Source organism: Artemia franciscana, chromosome 15 (assembly GCF_032884065.1).
Source record: "Artemia franciscana chromosome 15, ASM3288406v1, whole genome shotgun sequence".
NCBI classification, from domain to species: Eukaryota; Metazoa; Arthropoda; class Branchiopoda; order Anostraca; family Artemiidae; genus Artemia; species Artemia franciscana.
The window spans coordinates 20,704,012-20,720,598 of NC_088877.1; the positions used below are offsets into that span (position 1 = coordinate 20,704,012).

Genomic DNA, 16,587 nt, shown 5'->3' on the forward strand with positions numbered 1-16,587 from the left:
TCATTTATGTTTTAAATTTGCTCCCTACGTTTAACAGTTTTTTTCCTTTTATTCTTAATTCTTTAAATGACAGATAGCTGTAAATGAAACACAATGATTAGGTTTTTTTTAGTCTAGGTCCACAATGCTATTTCTATAGCAATCTCTATAGTCTCCATATTTCAGAGCATTCTCTTATAACCTGAGACCTTCCACCCCCCCCCCAAAAAATAACAACAACAAAAATTTAATTAAAAACTGCATGATGCATTAACGTAATTAAATACTAAATGGTCACAAGCTAATTACGATTATCAATCGTTATAATAGCATAATAGCATAACATGATTTATCCAGACGTGAAATTCTCGTGTTTTTGGTTGTGCTAACAATTAGCTTGACTAATAACTTTCGCTGACCATATGTCAGAAAAGCATGTCCTAGATTCCACTTTCACTTTTTCCCTCTGCTAAAACTATATACTTTTGACTAGCACAATATACGTCCCTTTTGGCGGGAACTAACTTATTTTGGCCTTCGGGGAACAATCGAGAGCGTTATTGTTAAGCGATAAAATGAACCGGAGGAGACTCGGCCGTCCTTTATACCTCCGCATGCCCCAGTGTTTTCATGTGACATCTACAACTACTACTACTACTAATAACTCACTGCAGCACCAAGCCGCCTGAGGCCAACACAGCTACGCACGCTCCTCCTCCAGCCTAATCTATTTAAAGCCTCCCTCTTTACACCCCCCCAGGAAGTTCCCATTTCCTTTAAATCTTTATTTATGACATTCTCCCAACCCAGACAAGGGCGACCTGCTTTCCGTGTAGCCCCAGACGGTTGGCCAAAAAGGACAATATTCGGTAATCTGTCATCATTCATCCATAGAACGTGGCCTAGCCATCTCAACCTTTCTTTCATTATAGCCCCAGAAAGCGGGATTGAACCACACTTTTCGTACAACCTACTGTTTGAAATACGGTCAGTCAGCCGGGTACCCAGAGCAATCCGTAGGCAATTTCTCTGGAAAACATCTAGTAAATTTTCATCTGCTTTTTGGAGTGCCCATGCTTCAGAGCCATATTTGACTACTGTCATCACTGTAGCTTCCAATATTCTAATCTTGGTTTGTACACTTATCTTTCTATTCTTCCAAACTTTTTTTTAACTGTGAAAAAACACCCTGAGCCTTAGCTATTCTACTTTTAACATCTTCATTGCTCCCACCATCTTTACTAATAATACTACCAAGGTAACTGAAGCTCCCAACCTGATCAATCTTTTCGTTACCTACAAATTTACGTCAATCTCCTGCAGACCCCCGGAAAACAATGGCACATTTTAAGTGGTCGATTCAAAATAAAAATGTCATTAATACATGTTAGCAGAAAAAATGGATATCATACACTTTCTTAGAATCAGAATGACGCAATGATTAATAATATGTAAATGGAAGGGCTCCAGGTAGAGCCTGGGGGAGCCCCTTTTCCAGCCTTGTATATATAGAAAAGTTGCACATTTTAGATCCATGATCATTCAGGGACCATATACGAAACCGTCCCCGATAATTATAAGTCAATCACCAAAAATTGTTTGAATCGAAGAAAATGTTCCAATGTAAAATATGGTAGTATCATAAAGAAATGAAAGTTGCCTTAAGGAGAAAAAATCTCGACCACTTGGTCATATAATAAATAACAAACAAACAAGATAAATATATGGACTGAGGAGCAGAGGGATCTGACAATCATAGATGAAACAGAAACAAACAAAACAGCTACAAAACTAGCTAAGTGCTTATAAGATATACACACAGGATTTTTTTAGGGGGGGGGACCAGGCTAGTAATAAAAAGCAAATATTATTTGATAATTTGAAGAATATGCACCTAAAAATTCGGAAAACCCCAGGATTCCAGGGAGAAGGGCCAAGCCCCCCTCCCGTGTTTGTCCCTGGTGCAGAGTAATTAGGTCCTTTATTTTCTTCTCACATATAATAAGAACAATCAGAAAAATTAGTATTGAAAACTGATGGGATAGAATATTTCAAACTGAATCGAGCTAATTTCAATAAAAAACGGTGGCGAAAAAGAATCTTCTACTACAAGCAACAAAAATATTAGAGACTTCACAAAAATTTTCCTCCTGCTCAAATTGGTGATACTGTAAGAATACGAATCCCTGATATCAACCGTGGTTGTACACACAGCCGAAATGTGTTAGCTGTTGTTGTTGGAATAGAACATTCCAACTTCAAGACCTTTCAATTTCCGTCCAAAGAAGTGTTCCCCTCATGTTATGCGATCACCGCAGAAAAAGAAACTGCCTTCTCGAAAGAAATATGAAATCTGGTAGTGTAAGGCTCTCTTAATTATGTAAAAGGCCCCCTAGATTTTATATTCAAGTTTAATATTAGTGAAAAAGTGGATCAAAAATTCACTCATCCAAATATTTATTAGGAGGAATAGTCTTGATACAATAAAAATGGGTTCAACATTTCAGCCGCTTTCAAAGTTCATTTCAGCCGTTATATATAAATAAATACGGAACTATTCAGCATTTTCGTTATTATGTAGAAAAAAAAAAAATCTCTGAAAACTACTACTAACCATTCACCGCAGCACACAGCCGCCTGAGGCCAACACAGCTACGAACACTCCTCCTCCATCCCAATCTATTCAAAGCTTCCCTTTTTACACCCTCCCAGGAAGTTCCCATTTCCTTTAAATCTTTCTTTATGAGGTCCTCCCACCCCAGACAAGGACGACGAAGCTCAAGATAGCATTTACCAGTCCCCTAGAAATTTTCCGGTAGCACTCACGATGTCCTCGCCCCCCCTCTCCACTTCATGCACCAGTAAGCATGCGATTGTAATGTCTTATGTTACACAGAAAAAGATTGTCTGCAATAAGAGGAAAACTATCACCCTTAAGAAGCTTCATTACACATGCAGTTCAAACATAATCATGGGAGTCAATGGGGACAACAGATTAATATCCACCCCTATCCAAATACCTCCTTCTGTATTTATCCGAAGGATAACAGAGAGTAAGCATAAAAAATACCCTAGAATACACCTTTCTTGAGTTTAAGTGCACTCCACCACTACACAAAGATCCACCCGCCCTCCTCCCCAATGCCTGATGCACAGATGAATCAAAAACCCCAAATGAATCAACTTAGGTAAATGACGCTTTAAAATAAAGTCTACATAACCATTTATTTTGTATGGACTACGCCAATCATTAGGGACGAAATGCGTCACCAAGTAGCATTACTGCCTAGCGCTAATCAATTGCAGAAAACGACATTCATTGAAATAAATCTTTTTTGCTGCTTAAGAGGGCACTAGAACTTTTAATTCCATTCAAATGAGGCTTCTCCCGATTTTTTCAGCACTGTTATTTCGACAGGATCACCCCTTGGAGAAAAAAAAAGGCAAAATAAACGCACATCCGTCAGGTTGACCCTCAGATAAGATACAAAAACAGTTTTGTAGCCAGGGGTTAAAATCTATAAAAAAAAAAGAAGAAGAAGAAAAGGGTTCTTGGATATGCTGATTTTATGGTATAATTTTCATCAATATCACTTGCCCTCTTAGGGTTTTTGGGACCCCAACTCTCTACGAAGTTCCTCTAAATTATGCAATTTCCATGTGCTAACATTTTTTGCATGGAAACCAGATTTAGACGCGAAAGCCACAGTAATCCAAACCATGAACATACGGACATTTTTCACCCAGATGGCTGCAATAAAAAGACAATTGACAATAGACTTTCCTTTTAATTTTTCTATATTTTTGTTTAATGAACTTCGTCAAATTGTACTACAAACAGGTTAACTATCATAGATAGAACTTTCATAGAAAACTCTTGAGACAATCCAAGGTCAAAACAAGAAGTATAGTAGAATGAAAAAAACAAAACAAAACAAAAAAAATAATACATCAAAGCAGAGCAAGATGCGTACGGTGGCAGATCCAAGGGGTGGCCCCCTTGTCAGGCTAGAGTTTCTTGTGTAATTTTATTTATATTTATGTGAATCTGTCGAACCCTCCTCCTGTGGCTTAAAGACAGTGTAATTCTTGAAATGCTGGATATATTAATACAAATCATACAGGCAAAAAAAATCAATAATAAAATCAATAATTGACTAAATTTCAATCATAGATGCAAAATGAACTTCAAGGTTCTAGCCTGCAAACATGACGAGCAAAACAGGCAAATAACCCAGTCAGCTGGTCACTCCCCTTCACGAAATCTTGGATCCGCCAATGGATGCATCTTTGTAAAAGCAGTAATAAAATTAATAACCTAAAGAATCCTTTGGGGGGCTAACGCAGGTTGATTCATCAAAAGTTATCCTTTTTTGGTGGCGCTTGGTTTCCTCAGTCCTTCTATCACTTTTTTTCTTCACCGAACAATAAATATCCGAAACCTTTTCTTTCTCATATCTAACCTTTTGACTCTCTAATCCTTTAATGAAAACACTTTGCAAAATTTCTTCTTCAATTAATTCAGGGCACCCTGGCCCAAGTGCACAACATCCTTCTTGAGAGCAATCTGACAAACTTCCACAATCTGAATTCATCGAAATTTTACGATGTCGATTCAACTTTCTCGAGTATACAGGCGAAGGCCTTGACAGCCCATTACCCATCTTTAAACACTCTAAGTTGAATGCCAACTACTGCTAAAAATGGATTAATTAAACATACTTAAAAAAAGCTTGATCAGATCAGCCGTAACGACACTGGAGGCAATGGGTGACCCAAAGCACCAAAAAAAGAATTATGTGAGCAAATTACGAACGCTTGTCTATGTGAAAAGAGGTGCTATTTTTGCGCGAGACTTTCTTGATGCTTATGTTTCAAATTAAAACATTACATTTTCTTACAATATAATTCTCTATAATTTTTTTGTTTTCTTACAAAATAAGAACTTTGAAGAAAACAGAGAAATTTGCAAAAGCGGGGCATGGTCTCTACTTTAATTAGTTACGGAGAATGATTGCTGATTATCTTCAATGTATGCTATTTTTCGGTGACAGAGCGGCCGGAAAAGGAGGGAGCAGCTCCTCTATATAAGGAATAATTTCAGCTCGTTTTAAATTTTGATGTCGCTCTTTACTTTCATTTAAAGCTTGTTTTTTTATTTAATTCTTGTTCCCTTTTAATTTCATACCACGGGTTACCCTAAATATGAGGAGGGCTACCACCCCCTTAAACCAGACTCTTTTCAACTTTGCAGACCAATACTTCGAGAAAAAGGACCCACTTTTTGAGTTTGCTTTTCGAAATATATATATATATATATATATATATATATATATATATATATATATATACATATATATATATATATATATATATATATATATATATATATATATATATATATATATATATATATATATATATATATATACCCATCATGCGTTGGTACGGTCTTAAGGAAAAGAAATTCAAGGAATATTCTCCCGTACAAAACTCCTCCTTCACGAAAATCCTACCACATATTACTTACGATCGTATTTTTAAATTTAAGCTATTTATTCCACCTGCGAGATTTCCCCTGTGAACGATCCTCCCCCCTCCATTCCCGCGGACAATCCCCTCCCTTCAATTGGAAATCGAGAATGCAATGAATCGACAAATACGAACATAAATTCATTTTCTAATTTTTCAAACGTCATGCTTTCTATAATACAATAAATCCAATACAGAAAGAAGTTGTCCTTTAACCTACATTTATATAAATAAATTAATTAATTAATTTGTGCTAGATGTGCGAAGAGTTGGACAAAGATATACAAATAAGTTCATTAATATGGAAAATTCCCCCACCCTCGCGGAATTACCCCCTAGAAAATTATTCACCATATGTAGAATAATGGTAGTGTTTTTAAAGTTTGTATAATAATTGATAGTGTCTGAAAACTTAAGTTGAATACCATGGACGCCGGCAGGCGGGCATGACCTGGAAATAGGGAAAAACCATGAAAAAAATGGGAGCCCCTCCATTTTTGGCTGCTGGCCAATAGATTTTGACCCTTAATAAGAAAAATACAAGTTCTAATTTATGACTGAGTGACCCCTTTCCACTTTTTCACAAACGTTTTTTCTATATGATTTGGTTAAAAGTAACAAAAAAAAAAAACAAAATTCTTCGTATTATTGAATGGTAAGTAACGGTCCTTGTCAATAATTAAATAATGTTTACTCTTAGTCTTAGTTACTTTTAGTCTTACTTTTAGTTACTCTCTAAAGTTTGACTCTGTCACAATCTACTTTTTAAAACAATTAAAAAAGGCGTTGTCGGAGGGGAGAACCCCTTTCATATACGGAATCATTTCTGTTTGTTTTAAGTTTTAATGTCACTCCTTACTTGCAGTTAAAAAAAACTAGTTTTTTTTATTTAATTTCTGAACGTTTTTGAATTAATGTATGTTTCGATTTTGGCTCACCGTATATGAATAATTAAAACGAAATTTGCATACTAATTTTTTTGCCAAATGGCTTTCTCATAGCTTTGATCGGACTATTTTGATACAAAAAAGGGGTGAGAGAGAAGCCACCACTAGTTGCCCTCCAGTTTTTGGTTGCTTAAAAATGCAACTAGAATTTTTTATTTTTTGTACGAACGTTTTTGTTAGTAATAAATATACGTACCTTACGAATTAACTTACGTAACCAACTTCTATATTTGTGTATTTTTATTACGTATATGAGGAGGTTGCTCCCGCGTCAATACTTCGCTCTTTACACTATAGCTTGAATTTTATCGCAAATCCTTAAGAATGACCCCTGAATCACAAAGGCCGCAGAATAAATAGTTGAAATTATTAAAAATACTTTAACTTAAAGAGCAAGGTATTGTGGAGGAGACGAACCCCCTATATACGTAATATTTTATGTTCGTTTTAAGTTTTCATGCTACTTTTTACTTCCAGGTGAAAAAAAAATTATTTTCTCATTGTTTTTTTAATAATGCTAGAAAATCCTGGGAAAGATCCTCCCACATAACCCTCTCCCCCGATCCACCCCCACCCCAACGCAAAAAAGTCCCCCTGGAAACGTCTGTACACTTCATAATAACCTTTACTATACATAAATAATGATCAAAGTTTATAACTTGCAGCCCCCCCCCCCCGAGGACTGTGGGAGATTAAGTAGTCCCCAAAGACATAATTATTAGGTTTTCGACTAAGCTGAACAGAAAGGCTATCTCAAAATTTTGATCCAGGACTTAGGGGGAAAATGTGCGTGGGAGGGGGCCTAGGTGCCCTCCAATTTTTTCGGTCACTTAAAAAGGGCACTAGAACTTTTAATTTCCGTTAGAATGAGCCCTCTCACGACGTTCTAGGATTACTGGGTCGACAAGATTACCCCTGGGAAAAAACAAAACAAAAAACAACAACAGCAAACAAATAAACATGTGTCCGTGATCTGTCTTCTGGCAAAAAATGCTAAATTACACATTCTTCTAGATAGGAGCTTGAAACTTCTGCAATAGGGTTCTCTGAATCCGATGGTGTGATTTTCGTTAAGATTCTATGACTCTTAGGGGGTGTTTCCCCTATTTTCTAAAATAAGGCAGATTTTCTCAGGCTCGTAACTTTTGATGGGTAAGACTAAACTTAATGAAACTTATATATTTAAAATTCACATTAAAATACAATTCTTTCGATCTTACTATTGGTATCAAAATTCTGTTTTTTAGAGTTTCGGTTACTATTGAGCCGGGTCGCTCCTTACTACCATTCTATACCACGAACTAGTTGACTAAGTATAAGAGCCGGACTATTGATAACATTCAATCAAAGAATCAGCATTTTATGTTCATCCTAAACATGTATTTTTTTTAATAGTAATTAGCACAGTTATTAGTACACAAGAAAATTCGTATAATTATGGAAAACACAAGGAAAACAACTTAATAAGGGACAACTTCGGTAAAAAAAAAAATATGTCATCAACTTTTGCTTGCATTGTAAGAGTACCCATCAGCTGATATTTGAAGCTACTATAATCAGAAATGTTTCCCCTGAAGGGAATGCTGGGAATTTCTGTATTTTCCCCCATAACGGATACGTTTTTTTGTGTTTTATTATCATTTACTTTTTCCAGGAGTTACAAAAATTATTTAGTTTTCACTTTGAAAAAGATTTAATTTTTTACAGTTATGAAGCATAGAGGTGACAATTAAATTGGTTTTTGGTATTTAAAATCAAATTACAAATATTGAATTAAAAAAATTATTTGATTTTCTTAATCTTAGTTTTAATGTTTCATTTCGAACAAACTAATTTGATAATGTGTTACTTTTTTTCTATAAACACTGATTCTAAAGGCATTAAATATTTTGGTGTTTGATAACCAAACTCAAAACTGTCGATTTTGTTAATATCCGTCCAATCCTTCGGCATTCTCAACAGAACTGACTGTTGGGAGTTCATATCTTAGTTTTTGTAAGTGGGCTATTGTTTTGTGTATGTTTTGTAAGTACTTTTTTTTCTTTTTTGTACACTTTTACTTTAACTGACATAGTTTTTCCATTGCATTTAGAATTATGTTAGTCTCTAAGCTTCATTAAATAAAAAACATATTTTTTTTCATTGAAAGCAAGGAGCAAAATTAAAACTTAAAATGAATCAAAATTATTACGTATGTGAGGGGAGGGGTACCCCCTTCCTCAATACCCTGATCTTCAAGCTACAGTTTGTCGGCACCCCCAAAAAAGTTACTCATTATTTTAATTAAATGACCCTTGTGTTTCAGGAGTTATTTTCAAACAATTGTGGCAAAATTTAAACTTCAGCGCAAAGAGCAAGGTGGTTCACATATGTAATAATTTCTGTTCGTTTTAAGCTTTAATGTTGATCCTTACTTCCAGTTGAAAAAAAAAAATATTTATTTTCTGATCGCTTTTTAAATAATGCCAGGATACACGGCTCCACCTCCACGGAAAAATACCCCTCCCCACAAGAATATCCTCCGGACAATTCAATACTGGCAAAAATTTATTCCGGACAATTACCCTTTAAATCACCATACGTAAAATTGAATCGGTAAAGAAAAAGCAAGAGATATAAAGAAATTTCGTTTAGGAATTTTAAACTGATTGCAAATTCGTCCTCTTTGGGGTAAAGTCGTAGTTTGTTGCCCTAAAATGGTAGAAAACAAGACTTTTCCCTGACTCAATCTTTATAGTCACTTAAAAAAGAGCTTTAAATTTACATTTGAATGAGCTTTCTCTCCATTATCTTAGACTTTCGGCTTGATACAACTACCCCTTGGAGAATACAAAACAAATAAAACATGCATCGACGACGTTTCTTTCTTAAAAAAAAAAAATTTGAAATTACACATTTTGAAGATTGGAGCTTGAAACCTCTACGGTCGAATTGTCTGATATGATATATCTAGTAAAGGGATTTTTGATAAGATCGCTTTCTTTTTGAGGGAGTTTCCCCTTTTTCCAAAAATCAGGCAAATTTTCTCAGATTTTTCGTGGGCAACAATAAACTGAAAGAATTTTATATATTTAGAATCAGCCTAAAAAGCCAATACTGTCGGTGTAGCAATTGTCAGGAGAATTCCATTTTAATTTTTGTGAATATTGTTCCAAGTCACTTTTTATTTCCAGTTTTGTATCACAAACTATTTGATAAGATTCTCTAGTGACGGAAATTTATTTGAAATTGTTCATTTTATTTAGTTTAATAGGACAATAAATAGAAAGAGGGTCTTAACGGCTAATATAGTAAGTCTAAATTTTGTTTTTCTTTCGCTATTTTTTTTAATATCTTAATATATAAGGAATTTTCAGAGGTACATTTTATATGGTCGTTATAAAATCAAAACTTAGTATCTATGCAGGCAAGATGATTTTGGAGTAACTCTACTCTTTCTGTAAAATATTCTAAGGCGTAGGAAATTGCATAAGGACAAGTAATCTACGGAAGCAATAAATCTTTCTGTATTTTTGGTTTGAGCTTAATTTTCTTTTAAGATCAAATGCATAATAATGAAATATATGAAACATATTTACAAAAAAATAAACTTATTCCTACGGAAAAAATATCCTGAAATATATTCACTGTCACTAAACCACCACTGCTATTTTAGCGTCCCCCCCCCCGGAAAATTTTCTGCCGGCGCCCTTGTTAAATACCAAATTAATAAAACTGATGAATGCTCAATTTAAAGAAATTCATTGGCACAATAAGTTTTACAATCGGAAGTGTGTTAGATGACAAAATTCATTATCAACTAACTTGTTAATTGGATGTCAGGATTTAATGACTTCCTTACTATCGCTTATATTTTTTCTCTTCTTAAATTATTATTACTGCATTGCTTAGAGTTCATGATACTGAGGTTAAATCCACGCTTACTTAACAAATCTGTGGAGAAAGCTGAAACTTTTTCCTAACTTCAGTCAGGTCAAATTTAGGCACCGACTTACCCAACCAGAGCGGGTATCAACTATGTTTCACCAGCTCGAGTTTCTAAATCTTTCTCTTTTAGTAGGAGGGAGTACTGGACTTCTATAATCGTTAAAAAGAATTTGCAGAATTCTTTTTTAGATGTATTCAATTTTATCCGAGTCCCCACTTGAAATGTCAAGGTGCGAAAAGGGAGAATCACATTCAAGTAGAGGATGAATAAGGAGGTAGACCTCTTTCTGAAATAAGAAGGTGGCTACACTTCTTAAGAAGCTATAGGAGGGAAACAGAAGCATTGGCTATATGGAGGACATCTAAATCCTTCTGTAGAGTCCTTTGAATGACTCCAAAGAAATTATTCTTTATAGCATGTACAGAATTGCCGCACTCAATAGCCCAGAGACAAAGAGATATGATCTGGCTTGCCAACAAAAGATGGAAGAAGTCAAGTACACCTATAATTTGGAATTCCAAACGCTTTTTTTCTTAATAAACATTTAATATTTGATATTCAGTTAGATATTTTCCAATCGAATATTCTTCAACCACACACTAATTTTTATATGTTTTTCTCAAAGTATTTCTGCGGATCCTTGGTTCTTCAATAAGGTTTAAATTGCCCTAACTCCCTGGTAGAGGCATTAAAATTTACCTTGACTTGTACTTGCCATGTCAGTTGCAGATGCAATATTTTCTAATCGACAAGTAACGGCTTCTAAACGGCCAATCAATTTCGTCAGATCTGCAGACATCTTTGAATCTAAAAAATGGTATATCGGTTAACTTAAACTATAGTAAAACCAATCTAAGAAAACGAAGCATGTTACACAACCGATAATTAGGTTGAGTTCAAATAACTTTTTGATAATTTGATGGTTGTCAGGAAGGGAATATTACCAATGTAGAAAAAGATCTATTCACAATATTTTGATCCCTGAACTTTGTGTATGATTACCGTTTTAACTCAAGGTACTGCTGTAAACCGTATTGATTTGCACGATACACACGCACGATACATACGATGAGTACTTGAAAAAAACTGGGGGAGATAAACAAGGAGGGTGTGCGAAATCACAGGATAGGTGCCCCCAGTTTCCCGCAGTACTTCCTGGCTGAGGGGCCAGGTGACAGAGATCAGCACCACCAGTTTGGACTAAGAAGTCTATTCCATTTTTTTTTTTACCTTTAGCGACTGCTGTTCATTCTAGAGGGAAGGAAGTTTTCATACACCAGCTACCTAAGCGCAGCAAGGTGAATTAGTGTCAGCAAAGCGTATTCAGCATGCATCCTTATTAGAAACCAAATCCACCTCGAAAAGATCATGAGAGCGAGAATGCACGGTTTAATTTCTGTTAAGTAGCCTTTCTAAATTTCAGTTAAGATACAGTCCGAGTTTTCACAATGCTACATACAGTAACTTTGTGATGCGAAAATAACACATTATCGTTTCTATTTTTACTCTGGAATTCCAACGATATTTTTCTACAGATTTCAAGCATCTAGGCGATGTTTTATTTTGAAAAAGAAGATGTTACTTCTCTTGAAATTAAGTTGTTTTCGTTTTTATTTTGTCTAAAATGAGTTTGACTTCAATGAGTTTCAGAGACTCAGTTACAACACGCCATTTCAAGGTCAAGTTCAAAGGGCTTACTGGAATGGTGCATTACCGCAGCAACGTCTCAATCGAATCCAATATGCTGACTTTGATACTATTAAAGCATAGAATTATTTTCATGAAAGTAGCGTTGGTTATACTTAAGCAAACGTGAAAATGAATTATACAATAAATCTTTATTTCACGTAACATTTTTAATAAAAGGAACTAGGTAAAACTGGAGCAATTAAATAATGCTGAATGAATTGGTCCATTTTCGAAAATTTGCAATACTCTTATTTAAAATTACAAAAACGTGACAGAGCAAATCTTGCAAGTCAGTAATTTCTACTTTAAACTTTCTTTGCCTTTAACATCCAGAAATATTTCTAAATTTTCTATCAGAACCAGAAAATAATAGATTATCATTTATTGGAATATGTATCGCATAGTTACTTTGAATTTCTGAAATATAACCTAGCTTGAAAAGGGCCAAAATGGAGAAGGAGCAAGCAAACATTTTGATTTTCAGACGAAAATCCGGTTTCCTTTTAATAAGCGGATCTATTTTATACAGGTTTTAGATGGACTATGAAGGGCACGATTTCGAGAGCAAAGAAATATACACTTTTTAGACTTGACAATTTTTGATAGCAAAACTGAGAAATTGGAAAAAAAAATCTCTCTCCCCCATTCAGTTTTTCTGAAAATTTTCAAAAAAGTATTTTAAAAATTGTATTTTGTCCTTGAAATATAGCACTTCAGAAAAGACGTGTCTTATAGGCAGCAAGAGTAAAAGCGAACATAAATTATGCTGTACGAACAAACGAGGATTAGCACACTGCCACATGGTATACACCCGAATTACTCTACCTTTCAGCCGAGCCACATTCTATCACACTGTTTTACTCTAAAACCGTCTACGGCAGCTCATTGCTTAGCTACATTCCAAAAACATTGACTATCGATTTCAAGATTGGCAAAACACCCTTTTTATCATAGAGCCTCTGTAGCTCCACTTGGTATCAGATCAAAATTTTAGTCAGAGTAGTAAAAGTTAGTACATGTATGAACAAGAGCCAAGAGCTCACATGGCACTTGTGGGGAGGTCGGAACTTAAAATTAGACTCGGTACTAGAGTAATCGATTTCATCGTCCAAGCACGTCCAGAAGCACCGAACTCGCCAAAGCACTAGAAATCCCTCCAATTCCCCCAAAGAGACCAGATCCGGTCCGCTTATGTCAATCACGAATCTATAACTTGTACTTTTTCTCAAATTCGCCAAAGTAATAGAAATCCCCTCAACTCCCCCAAAGAGAGCAACCCCCCCCCCAATGTCACCGGATCCGGTTGGGATCTGAAATAAGAGCTCTGAGACACGAGGTCCTTCTAAATAACAAATTTAAGACACGGGATCCTTCTAAATAACAAATTTCATTAAGATCCGATCACCCGTCTGTAGGTTAAAAAATACCTCATTTTTTCTAATTTTTCCGAATTAACACCCCCCATAACTCCCCCAAAGAGAACAAATCCGGTCTGGTTATGTCAATTACGTATTTAGGACTTTTGCTTGTTCTTCCCACCAAGTTTCATCCCAATCTCTCCACTAAGCATTTTCTAAGATTTCCAGTTCCCCCATCAACTCCCCCCAATGTCAACGGATCAAGTTGGGATTTGAAATAAGAGCTCTGAGACACGAGGTCCTTCTAATTAAAAAAAAATCATTAAGATACAATCACCCGTTCGTAAATTCAAAATACCTGCCTCATTTTTTTAATTTTTTCAAATTACTGAATTATGTCCCCCACAACTCCCCTAAAGAGAGCAGATCCATTCCGATTATGTCAATCACGTATCTAGGACTTAAGCTTATTCTTCCCACCAGGTTTCGTCCCGATCTTTCCACTCTATGCGATTTTCCGAGATTTCCGGTCTCCCCCAAATGACACCAGATCCGGTCGGAATTTAAAATAAGTTTTCCGATTCACAAGGTCCTTCTAATTATCAAATTTTATTAAGATCCGATCACTCGTTCGTGATTTTTCCGAATTACCCCCCCCCCCCCCTCAACTCCCCCAAAGAGAGCGGATTCGTTCCGGTTATGTCAATCATGTATCTAGAACTTGTGCTTATTTTTCCCACCAAGTTTCATCCCAATCTCTCCACTCTAAGCGTATTCCAAGATTCCAGGCTTCCCTCTCCAACTCCCCCCCCCCATGTCACCGGATCCGGTCGGGTTTAAAATAAGAGCTCTTGAGACATGATATCCTTCTAAATATCAAAATTTCATTAAGATCCGATCACCCGTTCGTAAGTTAAAAAAAACTCATTTTTTCAATTATTTTCTGAATTAATCGTCCCCCACTCCCCCTCCCCATATTGTCGAATCGGGTAAATGACTATTTCTAATTCAATCTCACCTGGTCCCTGATACGCCTTCCAAATTTCAGCGTTCTAACTTATCTGGAAGTGCCCAAACTAGTAAAACCGGGACAACAGACAAACCAACAGAAATTGCGATCTAAATATCAAATTTCATTAAGATCCGATCACCCGTTCGTAAGTTATAAATACCTCATTTTTCCTATTTTTTTTCTGAGTTAATCGTCTCCCACTCCCCCCATATTGTCGAATCAAAAAAACGACTATTTCTAATTTAATCTCGCCTGGTCCCTGATACCCTGCCAAATTTCAGCGTTCTAACTTATCTGGAAGTGCCCAAACTAATAAAACCGGGACCGACAGAAAAACCAACAGAAATTGCGATCGCTGTCACTTGGTAAATACCAAGTGCCATAAAAAACATGCTTTTATTCTATTTGAAACCTTGACACCCCATTGAAAACTGTAAACAACTTAAAGAGAAAAGTAAGAAAAACTACGTTTATTTACCCCAACAAATTAGAATTCTGCAATACCGTTTGGTTCAAATTTGAGACAGGTGGTACAGTTTTTAATACCTGCCATACAATTACATACACATGCGCATTGACATTGCATAAGGGTACTGGTCCAAAATAGCATTTCTGGGAGTTACACTTTTAAAATAACAATGATAAGTATGGACCATATTCGCATCCCTTAGATTGATACTTAGGCTTTAGAATGTGGAACTAGGATCAAAGGACAGTCTCCAAGTCATTGCCAAATTTCAAATATTCACCAAACAAACCATTTTTAAAAGTAAATTTTACCTCTTGGAAGAGATAAGATCTTAAATGTTTCAGATCTGAAATATTTTGACAGATCCTTATTTATTAAATAGAGGATAAAACTAAATAATAAGATGTCAAACTTTTGACTATAGCCTATGCCACACTGATGGTTATCCCAAGCAAAAAGGAAATTTAAGAAAAATCAATAAACTGTTTTTACAACACCCGAGGGGTACAGATATCCACTCTGAAACACGTACCTCTTACCTGTTTCTAGACATAATGACTCTTACACAGAAATCTCATCTACTATTATCTAGTTGGTTTTTTAAGATTCAACATGTACATAATTTCTTTTTTGACCAGAATTTACTGTCCAAACATCAAAATTCACTGATAACTAGATGTTTTAACCCATACAAACTACCTCTGGTGAAAAATGAAAGATCCCGTTTCAACCTCCGGTATATGATCCCATCAATAGCCAACAAATATTCATTAAATAAATTTGTTGAGTTACCAAAAGGATCTTTCAAGAGACGATTAAAAAGTTATATAATGGAATCTGCTTGCAAGAACGGTTGGTAAATTTTTTTATTTTTTATTTTATTTTGGCCTCACTCCACTTACTCCACCTTAAATACTCTCATTAAAGATACTTTTTTTTTTTTTTTTTTTTTTTTTTTTTTTTTTTTTTTTTTTGATGAAATAGTGGTTCATTTTTTGTTTGTTCTGTATCAATGAGGATTGTTAAATTTTGTTTATATGTCTTGCCCAGTAGTCGAGCTTGTCTCTCCATTTGGGCAAGTTGAAGATTTTGATGAATATGAATGTTTGAATAAATGAATCTGAATATAAAAATAAACAAAAATCATGAAAATACGCCATGAGACTACCCTGGCTATACATGATGTTCAATAAACCAGGGTTACTTTCAGCTCGCCAAAAAAGAAGAGAACTAAAGATTCTAGTGCCCTTTTTAACAATAAAAAGTGATTAGAGGACAAGCTGGTACTGCTACTACTGCCACTACCAACTCTTCTATGATGAAGGGGGGTTCCAACTGAAAAAGGTAGTACATTATACTACTACTGCTACTACTACTACTACTAAATCAAAACACACTATACGTATGCAGATTGTCAAAAGGGCGTATCAGCAATGTCTCAGGAACAGCTTAGTATCAAGTTGAAATTTACCAGGCATGCTGTAATGGATGTTGATCTAACCAAAGAAACTATGTGCGTGCTTTTACTACTACTTCTATAGCTACTACAATTACTATTGTCACTACTACTACTTGCAAAGCTCAGGGTATTAAGGTGAAAATTTCCGGGAATCTCAAAGGTATGTTGAACTAGGTAAAAATACACTTTGTTCATGCGGTTTATCAAAGAGGTG

At 35.4% G+C, this 16,587-nt stretch overlaps 1 protein-coding gene across 6 annotated transcripts in view; it reads right to left on the reverse strand.

The window, feature by feature from the left end:
- LOC136036170 (adenylyl cyclase-associated protein 2-like) overlaps positions 1–16,587 on the reverse strand; it is a 73,646-nt gene that overhangs the window by 18,564 nt on the left and 38,495 nt on the right. For 5 of the 6 annotated variants that reach the window (XM_065718241.1, XM_065718240.1, XM_065718235.1 and 2 more), the window contains one exon: positions 11,086–11,193. In XM_065718241.1, the coding sequence (XP_065574313.1) occupies positions 11,086–11,185 (100 nt within the window). In that variant the 5' untranslated portion in view covers positions 11,186–11,193. Of the gene's footprint in view, positions 1–4,297; positions 4,659–11,085; positions 11,194–16,587 lie in introns of those variants that run through there. The other variant, XM_065718237.1, reaches the window with a different exon arrangement.